Source organism: Perca flavescens, chromosome 12 (genome assembly GCF_004354835.1).
Source record: "Perca flavescens isolate YP-PL-M2 chromosome 12, PFLA_1.0, whole genome shotgun sequence".
Classification (NCBI taxonomy): Eukaryota; Metazoa; Chordata; class Actinopteri; order Perciformes; family Percidae; genus Perca; species Perca flavescens.
The window spans coordinates 29778312-29794607 of record NC_041342.1 but is presented as its reverse complement, the minus strand read 5'-3'; the positions used below and the strand labels follow the sequence as shown (position 1 = coordinate 29794607).

Genomic DNA, 16296 nt, shown 5'->3' with positions numbered 1-16296 from the left:
ATCCATTCATCTTTCGCCCCTGTATGTGCCCTTAAGGTAACTTAAGCACTTACAGTATACTGTACCAATGAACATGCTCTCAGATGAGGGTTGCACTTCCACTGTTTCATTAAATCCAGCTCTTGTTCGAGGTTGACGCACTTATTTTATGGTCTGTTGGACAAGAGTTTTTGCCAAATGAATGTAATGTGAAGCACATGATGATTGAAGAAGCCAATTTCAGCCTAATCATTCTACTTTCAGTAATCTCTCTTTTAAGCCTGTCCAACATATTGAAGGGAATACTTTGAGAGATGCAATGCTTTTGGCATTTGGCAGACCAGCAAAGAATGCAGTCAATGACAAAACAAGGGTTATTTGAGATTTAAAAAGATTAAACCTTAAACCTTCAAAATCAAAGTCTTACTTATATATATCTATGAATAGTGGATCAAATGACTAACTAATATGAAAAGGGTCACTCATTGTGAAAAAAATTCACGTTTTATTTAGTGTGATTGCTCTTTTATTGTCTCTTTGAGCAAAAGCTAAACTCCTTTACTGAAAAGTATCAGAGGAGCAGAATCAGAGAAAGCAATACATATAATTGTTGGTTTTTTTTAATTGAGGGTTTTTTTTAAACAAAAACTAAGAAGCCACAACAATCAACATATGTGGTTAACAATGGATCACATGGCAATGTGTAATGGGAAAGTCACACTAACAATCAACAGAGAATTATCAGCAACTCTGCAGTTCCTTCAGCTCATTGTTACTTCACCGTTTTGTTTCACTCTCAGTTATCAACCTGATTTTCAGCAGCAGCAGCAGCTGTTGTTTTCGGTGAAAAGGCTCCGATAAACCCGCTGTACTCTACCTGCTCAGCAGCAAACAGCAGACAGACACAGTTAGAGATAGCCGGTGAACATAGTGGAGCATTTAGCGGCTTAAGAGTCGGTGGAGACCAAAACAGAGCTAGAAGAAGAGAGAATAATTGGCTTACTTCATCAGGTGGACACAAACACAACTCCAAACAAATGTGAATGTTCCTTGTCTACTAAATGTGTGCATAGGCATGCATTCATTTAAAAAAATAAATTAATAACATATGCCAAATGACTTTCTACTATACTACATTTCAGAAAGAAATATTGTACTTTTTACTCCACTACATTCATATGACACCTTTTAGTTACTGGTTTCTTTACAAATAAGGATTTTTTTATAAAAACAGGTAGTTTATAAAACACAATGTTTTATTATAAATTAAACTATCCAACAATGTATAGGCCTACAAGTAAAGCTAAAATGATTAGCCGATTAAACACAGAACTCGTTCCCAGTTTCTAAAATGTGAGGATTTTTCTGCATTAAGTACTTTATTTGTAATACTAAAAGTACATTTTCCTGATGATACTTACTGTACATACTTTTACTTAAGTAACATTGTCAATGCAGGACTTGTACTTGAGGGTGGTATTATTACAGAAGATGGTGGCGCACACGTATGCAGCGGCTTTGCTCTCCCCGATGTGGTTATGTTTGTCTGTTTTGTTCAGCTGTATGTTGACCAGCGACTCGACATACAGCCGTCAAGATCTTTTAAGGATGGGCTCACTGTGTGAGAAAGTGAGATTCACACATTCCAATCGATTCCTGTGGGTGAAGGTTGTCCCCAGACTAACCTTCTTGAGTAATACCTTACATACAAGATATGAAATACACTTGAAACATGTAGGCTGAAATATCCAACCTATCACTTTTCATTGCCCACCTCTCCTGCTTTGCCTGTGCTGTCCATGCACCCATGCGTTTTCCTTTTTCTTTTTGTCTGTCATGTAACCTTGTCTTGTCTGTCATGTAACTTTTGTCTGTTTGTAACCAAAACTGTAAAGCATCTTTGAGTGTCTAGAAAAGCCCTATAAAAAATGTATGTATTATTATTATTATGGCTGTTCATATTCCACCAAGCGCTAATGTCAAGCTAGCACTGAACACTCTGCTAACAACCATCTGTAAACAGCAGACTGCGCACCCTGATGGGATTTTCATCACGGCTGGGGACTTCAACCAGGCAAATCTAAAAAACTGTCCTCCCTTAAATTCTACCAGCATGTTACATGTCCGACGACAGGTCAAAACACATTGGATCGTGTATACAGCAAGATCAGGGATGGATACAGAGCCTCCCCCCTCCCTCACCTTGGCCAGTCTGACCACTTATCCCTGTTTCTCACCCCAGCGTACAGACCTCTCATTGTGAAAACCGAGCCCAGTGTGAGAAACGTTAAAATTTGGCCTGAGGATGCTGCCGCCCAACTTCAGGACTGCTTTGAGCGCACCCAGTGGGATCTTTTTGCAAATCGGGATCACTGTCACGTCATCACTGTCGATAGACAGTTCAGTTGCTATCCTAATAGCAAACCGCAGATGAACAGTGATGTCAAAAAACTGCTGAGGGAACATAACTCAGCCTTTCGGCTACGGCAATGAAGAGATGTACAGCACAGCTAGATCCAACCTGAAGAGAGCCATCAAAGAGGCAAAAGCAGCCTATGGGAAAAAAACTGGAGGGCCACTTCAATGAGAGGGACACGTTTGGCAGGGTATTCAGCAACTCACCAACTACAAGGGTAACAAGGGCCCAACCAGCAGCAACAGCAGCAACTCATTAGCTGAGGAGCTCAACCACTTTTTACGCTTTTTGAGTTGTCTGAAGTGGAGCCTGCGCCTGCACTCAGAGTGAACACCAACAACCTGGCACCCACTGTGAGCACAGAACAACCCCAGGAAAGCTGCTGGCCCAGATGGCATCCCATGAGGAGTGCTGCGGCACTGTGCAGATCAGCTGGCGGAGGTATTAAGTGATATCTTTAATCTCTCTCTGTCAACATGCACTGTCCCAAGATGCTTCAAGACTGCCACCACCGTGCCTGTTCCCAAAAAAAAAAATATCCATCACCAGCCTGAACGACTATAGACCTGTTGCTCTCACTTCAACTGTGATGAAGTGTTTTGAGAGGCTGGTCCTGTCCCACATCCAGTCTTCACTCCCGCCCACACTGGACCATCATCATCGGTTTGCATACAGGGCCAACAGGTCGACAGAGGACGCCATCAACACAGCTCTGACTCAGCTGGAGAGCCCCGGCTCATATGTGAGGGTGCTGTTCAACACGATCATCCCCAGCAGAATGGCGGACAAACGTGACCTGGGTGTGAGCACCAACACCTGCAAATGGATCAGGGACTTCTGAACAGACCAGCCACAGACTGTCAGGTTAGGGTCCTATCACTCCCCAGTCCTGACGCTCAACACTGAAGCACCTCAAGGTTGTGTGCTGAGTCCCATCCTGTACACAATGTACACCTATGACTGCACACCGACCCATAGCAGATACCAGATCATCGAGTTTGCAGACGATACGACTGTGGTGGGGCTGATACATTTACATCAAAGGAGACATGGTGGAGAGAGTCACTGACTTCAAGTTCCCGGGTACGTACGTCTCCCACGACCTGACATGGACTGTGAACATCACCTCTCTGGTCAAGAAGGTTCAGCAGTGGCTATATTTCCTGAGGACCCTGCGGCGAGCAAATCTCGCACAGCAGCTGTTGCTGTCCTTCTACCGATGCTCTGTGGAGAGCATCCTCTCTCATGGCATATTCTGGTGTGGTTTGCTAGCGTCATTAAAACTGCACAGTGCATCATAAACACACAACTACCCACCCTGGAAGACATTTACAGGGCTTGAACTTTGCGTCGGGCCAAAAGCATCACACAGGACTCCTCCCACCCAGCCAATCACCTTTTCACCCTGCTGCCCTCTGGGATACAGGTCCATGAAGGCCCCGCACATCCAGACTTATGAACAGTTACTACCCATGTGCCATAAAGGATCTGAACCCTAACAAATAATGGTGCAGTAGCAGTTATTCTGCAAATACAAATGTGCAATATCTGAAATTTATTATATTTATTGTTTTTATTCGGTGTCCTTTGCCTTATAAGGGTACTTGTCATTTTATTTGTGTATCACTGAGGGTGAGTTGCAGAAAAATTTCGTTGGACAGCTGCTGTCCAATGACAATAAAACGTATTCTAGTAAGGAAGTAAAGGATTTGAAAACTGTGTGTGTGTGTGTGTGTGTGTGTGTGTGTGTGTGTGTGTGTGTGTGTGTGTGTGTGTGTGTGTGTGTGTGTGTGTGTGTGTGTGTGTGTGTGTGTGTGTGTGTGTGTGTGTGTGTGTGTGTGTGTGTGTGTGTGTTAGGGCTGTTGGAATGGATTCCGAAAGTCGAATATAATTTGAATATTAAAACAATCAATACTATTCATATTTAACTGGCTGCATTTGAGCATTAAATATTCAAATATTAAAAAAAATAACAAATGAAATTTGAATGGTATTATAGAGGAAGACTGACAGCTCTATTTATTATGTATTATATTGGCAAGGAAATATACCCAACTGTGCTGTTCTGCAGACATATACATATTTTTACATAGGCTTAAATAATTCAGTATTTTTTGCGGTGTGAAGAAAAGTGCATTTACACATTTGCACGAAAAATAATCCATATGTGCGGTATGCAACATATTAATAACAAGTCTACATATGTACTCAGCCAGCGCAGATTAATTGCTTTTGAAGCCTTACTTGGCCTCAAAAACAAATGACATAAAAAAAAGAGTAAGGACATTTTAGAAGGTTACTTAATTCTGTAAATTTCTGTGGAATAAACTTTAAGACACATTTAATGATCTGACAGGACCTCTGCGTAGATGAGATTGTGCTGAATGCATCTGTGGAATACCCCAATCAGTGATTTATTCTTGATCCTCTGCTCTTATTTCTCTCCAGTCAATGCTTATCTTGCCAATTATCCTTTCTCCTGGCCTTTACTGCGCAATAGTGTGAGTAATGGACTGAGCGGGGGCATTCATAAATGTCAGGCGGCTCAGTCACCCTGATGCTGAGTCTTTCGGGATTAATCCCAGATCCAAACCTCCTGTGCAGGAGGGACACCTACCATATCATTTAAGAATCAAAGATGTTACTCCAGTGTATCTCCCCTCATGTGAACCAGTGTGTAATTAATCTCAGTACTAAAGTTGGTCTTAATGAAAGAATAGGTTAGTCAGTGGGACATTTAAAAGCCATCATCCCTGATTTTCAGTCGATCTTCTTGACATGGTGATGTTAAAGATAGAGAAGCCAAGATCTGTTCTAGTGAGGTGCTGGCTCACCAGCAGACAGAGAAAGGCTAGCAAAGACGCATAATATAAGGTTTGAGGTTCTTTATTAGTCATGTGCACATACCAGCTATACCAGAAATAGTCGCTGGCAATTAAATTCTTACCCCGATTTTCCACTGGGCGCATCTGTGCTGCTTTCTGGTTTTGCTGCTTCCTCCGCCACGTGCCATATATATATATATATATATATATATATATATATATATATATATATATATATATATATATATATAGGGCTGTCAGCATTAACACTTGACTCGTGATGAGATTAAAGACATAGCATAACGCATTATAATTGTGTTCATCACGTTAATCGCTTGCACCAAAGATTCTTTATTTTACACCGTCACTGATGCTGTTACCAAATAATCTTTGCTATAAAGAATCGCTACGCTCTTGAATCTTTGGCTGCTACTATTTTGACCCTTTGAGGCACCTTTACTTGTTGTCAAGCTGCCACAGACACTTCCTACCTCCTGCTGCAGCCATGGAGATGAACAACACAGTTCTAAATGGCGCGTTTTAAAACTCCCAGACGGCTCCGTTGACAAGTTGACAAGAAATGGAATTAAAATATCACCGAAGCACTTTAAGTTTAAGCTACCATCTACGAGCTAAGCATGCAGCTAGTCCAGCTAATCAGGTTGAAGCTAGCGGACTCAGGCAAAGCACTATTTTGGAGAGTGGAAGACCTGACAGACCTGAAAATACAGATGAAAACAAAAAATTGAAAAAATTAACTGAAGCGCTTGCGAACTGGGTGGCAACTAACTGCAGACCATCTTGACATCTTGTGCATGCACTTTTGCTGTATAATTTTTTTTACATTTAAAAAAAGAAAGCTTAAGGAAGCTATATTTCTGCATACATATATTGTCGTTCTCGTTGCACATCTTTTGATTTGAAATAATCAATTCAATCTAAAAGTCAAGTTCATAAAGTGACCTTTCTTTGCATTAATTTGATTCCTAATCAAGATCCACTGGTAATAAGTGGTTTACATTGATAATTTTAATCATGTTATAAAACACGCGATTAATCGCGATTAGCTATTAAAGTGCTCATATTATGCATATCGGCTTTTCCCCTTTCCTTTATTGTGTTAAATATCTTTTTTGTGCACGTTATAGGTTTACAAAGTGGAAAAGCCCAAAGTCCACCCCAAAGGGACTTACCATCTCCAACAGAAAACACTGTTCACAAACTGCTCCAAACAGCTCTGTTGTAGTCCAGCCTTTACTTCAGAGACCAACGTGGTCACTTTGGAACACACGTTATAATGCTCGACTAGCTGCTAGCGTGGCACGCCCTCATTACTCTGCTTCTGACTGGCTAGTAGTCCTTACCTTGCTACTGCGCATGTGCAACTGAGGTCTCACTCTGTAGCTAAAACAGAGAGCTCAACACACAGGGTGAAAAGAGGAGCTGCAGCAATGTGCAGTACAACAAAAATATGGTGTTTATGAAAATTAAACCTATTCTAATATAACCTCTAAATACAATTATAAACCTATAAATGAGCATATTATGAGCACTTTAAAATTCAGCGATGTATCGCGATTAAGAAAAAAATTATCGTTTGACAGCCCTAAAATATATATATATATACTGTATCCCTGCCAATGTACCCAAAGTTAATATAAGAGCTAGCCAGAGCTTTAAAAAGTGGGAGGAATACAGTATATTCCACTCCCTTATCTTGGCTCCGACGCCCATGATGTGTCTATTTCTCAGTCTACACCTGCAGATCTCCTTCTCTGTTCTCTCATTAAATAAAGTAAGCACAGTTATATATTTGCTTTGCAGTGGCTTATAGGCAGGAGGTCCGGAGCAAAGGCCATCGTCATTCTGTCTGCAGATGAGACTGGATGAAAGGAAGTTCAGCTCTCTGGTGAAGTAAAGCAGACAGAAGAGAGATTTTTCCAGATATGTTATCTGACCTTCACCCCTGCCTATTACCCTTAGCTCTGATCAGAAAATGCCTCTCTTGCAGCGGCTCCCCAGATACACTCTATAAGCCTCCTCTAATAGGATGAGCTGAGAGGAGCCCAGCAAAGCAAAGCACAGAGAGAGATTTGGACGAGGAGAGATGACAGGGGGGGAATAGATGAGAGAGATGAAGAATAGGACAGAGTATGAAACATGTCTGCAGTTTGGATTTCAAACAAGTTTACTATCCAATTACTTTACACTCTAAGAAATAAATCGGTAAAATAGCCCATTACCCGGACTTTGTCCCATAATTAAAAACAGAGATGTGTGTAGCTACAGTTTAAATACGGAAATTTTTACTGTTATTTAAAATTCTTTGAGACAAGGCTGTTCTGTTGGTACATTCGTGAAATGAAGTCTGTTCTTCAATTATTAGAGCTTTTTTTCAACGCTTTGTATGCTTTAAACACTTTTTTGGGGCGCTTTGGACTCTTGCTAATCTGGTTAATAATCTGCAAATATCTACGATACGATAACGGCGTTATGAGTAGCTCACTACGTTAGTTTTTGGAGCACAGATAAAGGTCCCATAATGCAATTTGAAATGTAAATAACTTGAAATACGACTATGAAGCAAGTTCTACGGACAATTTATGTTAAAATATACAGTCATACAACTGTAAATACACCGAAATTTGTAAGCATTCCACTTTTTTTTGCCGTTTGCACGACATTGACGGCTGGTCATGTATGGAGGAGGTCGGCAAGGATGGGTGGGCGTTAAAACACAGGACTTTAAGCCAGGGAGTGGGGTTCGCTTCCCCCAGGAAATGTATGTTCCTTGAGAGTGCGAGAGTGTTTTAATCCAAACCACGATCTTTTTCCTAATCTTAATTTGTCGTTTTGGTGCCTAATCTTTCTTCCTGGCAAATTGCTCATATTTTGTGGACTAAATTTAACCGTAATATCTACCGAAACGAGCAGCAGCTCGCGGTGCTCTGTACCCGGCTCAAAGTCACCCATTTTAGGCTAAACACATCTATAAACTGCCGCTGATACGACCGAGCTGTGGTCCGTATCGCAAAACCTGGTGTCATGTGACCAGCCATCCAGAATCCAGAATCAATAAAACTTTTTTCGAACTGTTTCAATGCCGAGGTTTCTCCCTAAAAGGGAGCATCTAAAATTGATACTATAAATAAAATTGAATTGAATGTTGTCATTTTTAACATTTGTTGTGTTCAGGTTTCAGAATGATAAAAGAGAGACAGATGAAAGACAGATCACCCATTTATAGAGAACAATTATATACAAAACAGGATGTAAAAAAATCGGAAAAAAGTGTTGACAAAAGTTAAAAAATTGTCAAAAAAACGCAGAAAAAAATCGGACAAAAAGCATCTAAAACAGATAAACCACCACAGAAGCGACAAAAATACTGACCGAAGCGTCACAAAGTTTGTTAAAAGAAGCGCAAAAAAACATCCAAAAAACAATCAAAAGCTTTGAAAAAGGTAAAAAAAAAAAAGAAAAAAGCTTTAAAACAAAAGAGGATGTTTCTATATAACCATCATGTTTTCCCAAATGATGTACAGCTCTTTATGCATTTAGGTAATGCTATTTGGAAGTTCACAGACACTAGCCTTCTATTATTACGTCAAGGACCAAAGGCCAGGCAACAGGAGCCCCCGGTGCCCCAATACCGGACAGGACAGAACAGGTTAATCTGGCCATGGTAATCAGGGAACAAACTCTAATCTTGATCCGCTGGGAATACAAAAATAATTCAGCTCTTTTATCTGGCTTTGGGAATTCCAGTCCATCTCTCTTTTTAAAAATCCAACACACATTACACGCTTCAGAGGTTACGATCAAATTAAATCTCTACTTGCAGAATTCAATAAGGCTAAAGAAGTAAAGAGTTTTCAAGCATCAAATATCCAATATTAAAGTCCTTGTTGTGGCAGTGTTGTGGTCAAATGTTTTACTCAACTGTGTGTCATCAATAGGATCTGCTCTGTGGTGTGTGAGATATTGAATGTGACAGATGAATGGGTGGCAGTAGCTCAGTCAGTAGGGAGTTGGGTTGGGAACCGGAGGTTGTTCAAGTCCCCATACAGACCAAAGTATGGTGGTGGACTGGTAGCTGGAGAGGTGCCAGTTCACTTCTTGGGCACTGCCAAGGTGCTCTTGAGCAAGGCACCGAACCCCCAGCTCCTCGGGGTGACTTTCCATGGGCAGCCCATCGAATCGATTATTTTAGTAATCGAGTATTCTACCGATTATTTCATAGAGTAATCTGATAAGAATTACTTTTGCTTTACAGTAAACAGCAATAGCAAATATACAATAGAAGTTTCATTTTTTAGAAAAAACAAGCATTTTTATTGCCTAAATTGCATACAATAACAGCGATAGATGCTAATATTTTTCAGCATGGGCCGCATTGGCCACCAAGCCCCTTATTCTGTTGGCAAAAATACATTTTTCCCAAATGTAAATCTTTTTTGCCCCCTTCTTGCCTCTGGCTCTTTGCACTGGATATGCAAAAGAGCTGTTCACTAAGCCCAGGTCAATGTGACTGTACAAAGTGACTTACAGCAGGGCTACTCAACTACACTGTTCAGGGGGACACTTTTTAAGAAGGCTAATACTGAGTGAGGAGAAAGAATAAAGAATGCATACCGGCAAGGTCTGGTGACGTCATTCACGTGCATATTAAGTAGCCATGAGGTTAGGATGGGCTGGTTTGTCTTTGGCAGCAGTTAAGTTTACAGACATTTCTCAAAATTTCAAGATTAGTAGCAAACTAATAAACATATTACAAACTGGAAGCTTTCGTTTTAGCTTGTTGTGAAACGTTGCTGTTTGCAGAGTAGCATGCTGTAGGCTAGTTGTGTAAAACAGCGCGGTGGGCGAGAGCAGCAGGCGTTAGTTAGCCTACCTCGTGTCGGGTTCGTTCCGTGGAATGGAGGAGTAGACTGGATGTTTTCTACTGAGATGATGTAGCGGCATGTTTGCAGCTTAAAATGATCCCAAAGTTTCTGTCGTTTTCTCGTGCCCGTCTCTTCTCTTAACCCCTCACTATTTTCGCTGTCTTCCTTCATTTTGTAATCTGCGCCGTCAGTCTCGTGTCCAGCGTCAGCCCGTTGTGCGCTAGTAATAATCATCCATGCGGAAACACAGTGAGCCGTACAACATTAGTTACATTGATAAACTTAAACTTAATGAGCTTAAACAAAGGATTTTTAATAATCTAATTATTCAAGTTACTCGAAGAATCGTTTCAGCCCTAGTGTATAATAATAAAAACAGAGTGAAAACATTGTAATTTCCCTTGCGGGATTAATAAAGTATACATTATTATTATTATTATCATTATTAGTGAACAAACACATAGAAATTACAGAACCACAACACTGCCAGCAAAAATGAATATGAGATGCAACAGCACAATGAGAAAGGAAGAGAAAATTGACGGATGAGATCTTGGCAGTTATTTTGCTGTCGAGAACTGACAGTTATTGATTCATATGGTTTGATTTATTGAAATTTTACTACCTCTTCCTGGCACCTGTGTAATGTTCAGATTGTGTAAAGGCAGTCTGAGTGAGGTGCTGAGTTAACTTGGACAGCTTTATGGAGTCACAAAGTTGGCTGAACTTTATGGCAACCTGCAGAGCTAATGAAGCTATAGCATAAGTTCCATCAAAAAGAATACTCTTTTGCATACTTTATAAGCTTTATTCTATTCTATTATTATTCATCTTGCCTTCATTCCTGAGCAAGGGCAGGGCTAGAAGAGGGGCACATGATTGCACCCCAAAATATGATTGGTGATGATTTTTGACGGAGCCACGACTTTGAACAGAGCTGATCGAGCCGGGTAGACACTGTGTGGGAAATAGAGACATGAAATAATTATGAGGATGAATGTATTTTTAATGACTACAACACAGCCACAAACCCTTAATGCATCTCTCTTAACTGGACTTTTATTATTTCTACTTTATGTGCTACAGCTCAACATAGTAGTAATTAACAGCAATAAACCATTAAAGCAATCCAAAAAAAAGAAACCGTTTAACCACGTTGCCAAGTTACTTACTTATGGTTGAAGCACAAACAGACTCTGACAGTGCAAATATAATAGTGTCGTTACTCTTTAATCTGTCTTTTCTTTGGAAATGCAAAGATACTGAAGTAAATAAACGTGTTTCTTGTGAACATTTTTAGATAACCCTCGTATGGTGAGTCACGTCCCAGTCACCATCCAGGTCCTGGACGTCAATGACAACATTCCAGCCATCTCCGGAGGCAACAGTGCCGTCATCGTGTGTGAGAGCACCAAAAATGGACAGGTGGGTTGCTAATGCTCCAGCATAGGAGAACAAAAGAAACCGTTTTATTGATGGGAGGAGTAAAGTTTAGCACCATTAAGCCTCAGACCCCACACTCCCTTGAAAGAAGACTTTAAGGCAAAAAGAAGCCCAAAAACACTATCTTGTTGCTTTTCCCTTCTGCTCTCCCTTCTCCTCCGACCCTTTTCCCCAGCTGAATTCTGGGACCGCCCGGAACCATGTTGAATCCCCGAGCAGCACGGAACGTGTCGAAAGGCTGGCATCCTTAAAACTTGACCCTTAACTTATTTTGAGTCGCACATAAATGCTAATGATCCCTGTGACAATGTATCAAAATAGCGCTAACCCAAAGTGCTGTGGCAGTGTTGCTCTCCGCCAGTAAAACAGTTTCTTTAAAGTTCAGCATCTTACCGGCTCCCTCTCCGGACTTTTGTGGACTTTCTTTATCTTCTTTTGCTTTTAGGTCTAACAATTGTGTTACAACTCTAGTCACTTCATCCTGACAGTAGCACATTAGACAGATAATCTGTGTAAAAAAAAAAGAAATTATGATCCTCTGCCTCCCCCTGGTGTTCCTAATGGCATTTGCAAGTTTCCACCGCGCCCAAAGATTAACAACCAATCAGAGCCGAGGAGTCTCCCACGCAGTGTCACTGACTGATCGTGAACTGCGGTCAAACTAGGCTGCTGATTCAAATATGAATCAAGATTCTGTCTTTTTCTCCCCTCAAATGTTTTTTTTGAAACACATTTTATTGTTTAGCTGCAATATGAGAAAGTGTGCTCCAGCCATTGGTCAAAAACTTTCTCATCCTTTCCTTATGCCATTAGGAGCAGAGGAACGGGATTTTTCTCACAAATGATCTGACTCATGTTGTACTGTACACTTAAGCAAATATGACATAAAAAAGCCATTTTTATGAAAGTTACCAACTGTAGCTTAAAGTCTTCCCTGTTTAGTCCTGTCACTCATAGAGTTGCTGCCCATTATGCACCAGTCAAAAGAAACACTACAGGTCATGTTGACATCTCCACACAACTGAATTGCCAATTGCAAATTAAACCTAAAAATGTGAATATAACCTGATGATGAGCATTCAAACACAGGCACATGAAACACATTTTATACACCAATGAACACATGGATGAAAACACATTCATCCTCTCACACACACACACACACACACACACACGTTTACATTCATGTTGATCTGTAGCCTTTTTGTTGTGTGTCTGACACCATCAGTGGGGGATTTATCAGCTGAGCTGCAGACTTTGCAGCTTCATGAACCCATAAATCATTCAGACTGCGGAGCGCGCTGATGCTTCCGCTGCTGGGCCAGATAGCAGCAGAGACGATCATATTAAAGTCAAACATGCCCCCTCCTCCCCCTACACACACACACACACACACACACACACACACACACCAGCCCCTCTCTGCTCCACAGCACAGCCAATTCTGAACCAGGTATGATAAAACACTTTTTTCTTTGCGAAGCGCGAAGGCACAGATCTGCATCATAGCAACAGCTGCCACCATGTATACATCACAAACACACACACACACACACACACACACACACACACGCACGCCAACCACACAGATCACACACTCCATCTATCTGTCATATTATAGATATTGCACTCTCGTATTATCTGTCCACCACTTTCTCTGCTTTTTATGTAAATGTAAGTGTGTGACTGTGCATGAATGAGTGCGTAATCATTTAGCTTGGCTTCAGGCAACAGACGACACATGCTAACACAGTTAATGTCGCGGGAGGATTCATTTCTTTTGCTGGCATTGCAACAGATTGATGCTATGCATGGCACGTCAATCTGGCGTGACAATTTTTTTTCTGCTACATTTGGGGACTCAGTCGTGTGCTGCATTTACATTATTGATTGCAAAACGATGAGATTTAGGTTGTGGGGCATACAAAACATATACTCATGTCATGTTTGCTGTGCGAAGTGCATGGAGAAGAGTGGCAGATACAACCCTGAGGGCTCAGAACACACTGCAACACTTGTTGTTTTTTTATTTGCTTCTTGCATGTTAGAGGGCTGGGTTAGCGTTATTTTAAATGCAGTCTGTGTTATGATTAATGTTAACAAATGGCAAATTTTCTGAAGTTTTCTGAAAGGAGCATTGGGTATTTAAGATAGATCAAAATGTTTAGGGATTGTGTTGCCATTTACAATGATATAAAGGCAATCTGTGCATTTGGTGAGCAAGCCTCCCATTTTCCACTGATATGACATGAAGTCAGAAGACAAAAAGAATTTATTATATTCAGATTCAAGTCAGAAGCTTCAGTAATAAATAAACTTAGAACTATTCAAGGACAATTATCCACATCCAGACTCGTGCTTAAATAAATAATAAATACATACATAGCATCATCCCTCTGAAATGTTTATTCAGAATCAGAAAAGGGCTTTATTTCCAAGTACGTTTTTTACACATAGAAGGAATTTGTCATGGTGTTTTTGGTGCATTTGACACATTCTCTAAATATAAGAACGATAAAAAAGAATATAAACAATATAAGTATAAATATACACACAGTATGTATTAATAAAGATAAAAATAAATGTAAAATAAATAATAAAATAAGTTAAACGGTAGTAAAAAGGAACGCTACAGCAGAGTAGGTACAGTGGCATGTAGAGCCAGAGGTGGAGTGCGGAGAGAGTCAGGGAGGCTTCTGGGCCTTGTTGATAAGGCTAGTGGCGGAGGGGAAAAAACTGTTTATGTGGCTTGTGGTTGTGGTCATGTCCATGTCCTTTGTGGTCTCGTTGTGTGTTTTCTCAGTGTATTGATAGGGATGTTATTTTGTATCAAGTCATCTCCTAACTGTAGGTGGAGCTGTTGGTCTTGGTATTTATATATAGCCTGTTTTTTGATATTACCTGACGAAGACACTGCATTAAAGCTATAGTGCGCAGAATGTCCGTTATATTCAAGCCATTGCCACAAAGCTAATTAAGCCTGTCACCAGCCTATCAGGCTGCATGGTTAATTGCTTAATTAGAATCCTGCTGTGATCTTGCAAATGTAGCAAGTGTCATTTAGTTCTGCTTCTGAAGACATTTGGCAGAGCTGTCCTCTAAGAAGTGAAGCGTCACCACATCTCTCATCCTCATTGTACAACAGACACTGCTCTTTGTCTTCACCTGCACAGCAAACAAGAAGGGCTGGATGCTGAGAAAAAAATGTGAGAAATGATAGGGCATGTGAAAATATCTTCATCTTAGTTATTCAGTCAAGTACAAATGGACTCATCTGTGCTAGCTGTCGACCATATGGCATCAGCTCTCATGGGAGTGCAAGACACTACCTATTGTAGTGATGTTGCATGCGGTGTTCCACATTGCCGGCAGACTTGAATTTCATAGAGAATTATTGTGTTTATACAACAACGTGTCAGACAGTAGAGCTGGACTTTATAGTCAATCCTTTATGAAGTGGATACTGCAAAAAGTTACTCAAATAAATTGTAAGTCGGAGTATGATGTGGAGTCACACTCAACTATCACCAAACCTAAAGCTTGTCAGAATGGCACAGAGTCATTGTCAAGGAGTTTAGCTAATATTATAGCTTTAGTTGTGTAGCCAAGGGCGTAGGTTTAGTCCCAACATTGGGGGACACACATTATAACCGGGGGGGGGAGGAGTGTCAAACACTTTCCTATGTCTGAAATTGTTGGAAAGCAAATATTGACTAAATTTTGCGATTCAAATGTCCTTTTTTTGTATTTTTCTTCAATGCTGTAATAACGTTGAGACAGATTCAACTTTTGGAGAAACACAACCGTAAGAAGCAGCCCTAAGTAATAATAATTAGTGTTTTGAGCCTCCCGAATGGTTATTTTTTACCTCTTTTTGGGGAGTCAACCTTTTCGAAATATTGCAGGGGACATATCCCCTGCACCCCACCCCACCCCCTGAAATCTACGCCTATGGCTGTAGCTGTAACTTTATTACCATTTAAGGTGTTTCTGCCCAGCCCAGGACATGAGAGACATAACATGTACTTCCTTAATATGTTATTCCTTAACCCTTTGAACTCTGCAATAGAAATGGTCCGCCAGTGCCTAAATTGGTATTTTTGGCTTATTGTTATGTCTTATTGAGTATCGTCAAATGCTTCATATACCAAGAATCAGTACAACCTAAGCTAAAAGGTTATGTCACTCAATAAACCATAATAATTAAGTATTGAAATTGTTATAAATTTAAAGACGTGTCTTCATCAAATTTTACTAACTAAACACACAAAACATGTTGATCCAAGAGAGTAATACATGTAGAAACATGAACAAAATTGTTCTTAACACTCCATAAGTTATTTGAACTATGTACACATTTTAGTTTTTGAGATATGCTAATTTTTATGATTAAAGGCGTTTGGATAGTTTTGTCTGCAATAGAATGGTGTCACACGGTTTTGCACCGGACGTCACGTAATGGGATAGCGGCATCATGAGCGCCCAACGTAATGACACGAAAGACAGAAGCCTTAGTTTTCGGCCGCAAAAAGAATGGATGCTCTAACTTTTATGGTTTTTATTTTAGACCGATTTAAATAGGATCATGTAAATAACGGCCGCGGGATGTCTGTTCTCTGAGAGTTAAGGTGGTATTAGACTGTGAGGGATCTATCTTAATCTTGTAAAGCAATGGGCTATTAGTTATGAGAAAGGCAATGTGATTTTTACAAGAAAGGCCAAATGGGACTGTTAAAAAATGTATGAT

The 16296-nt window shown here is 40.3% G+C and overlaps 1 protein-coding gene across 1 annotated transcript in view; it reads left to right on the top strand.

Moving 5' to 3' along the window:
• The window catches only part of LOC114566015 (cadherin-18), a 94658-nt gene that overhangs the window by 71876 nt on the left and 6486 nt on the right, over positions 1–16296 (top strand). The window contains exon 9 of the mRNA XM_028594356.1: positions 11407–11531. Coding sequence (XP_028450157.1) covers positions 11407–11531 — 125 coding nt within the window. The remainder of the gene's footprint in view (positions 1–11406; positions 11532–16296) is intronic.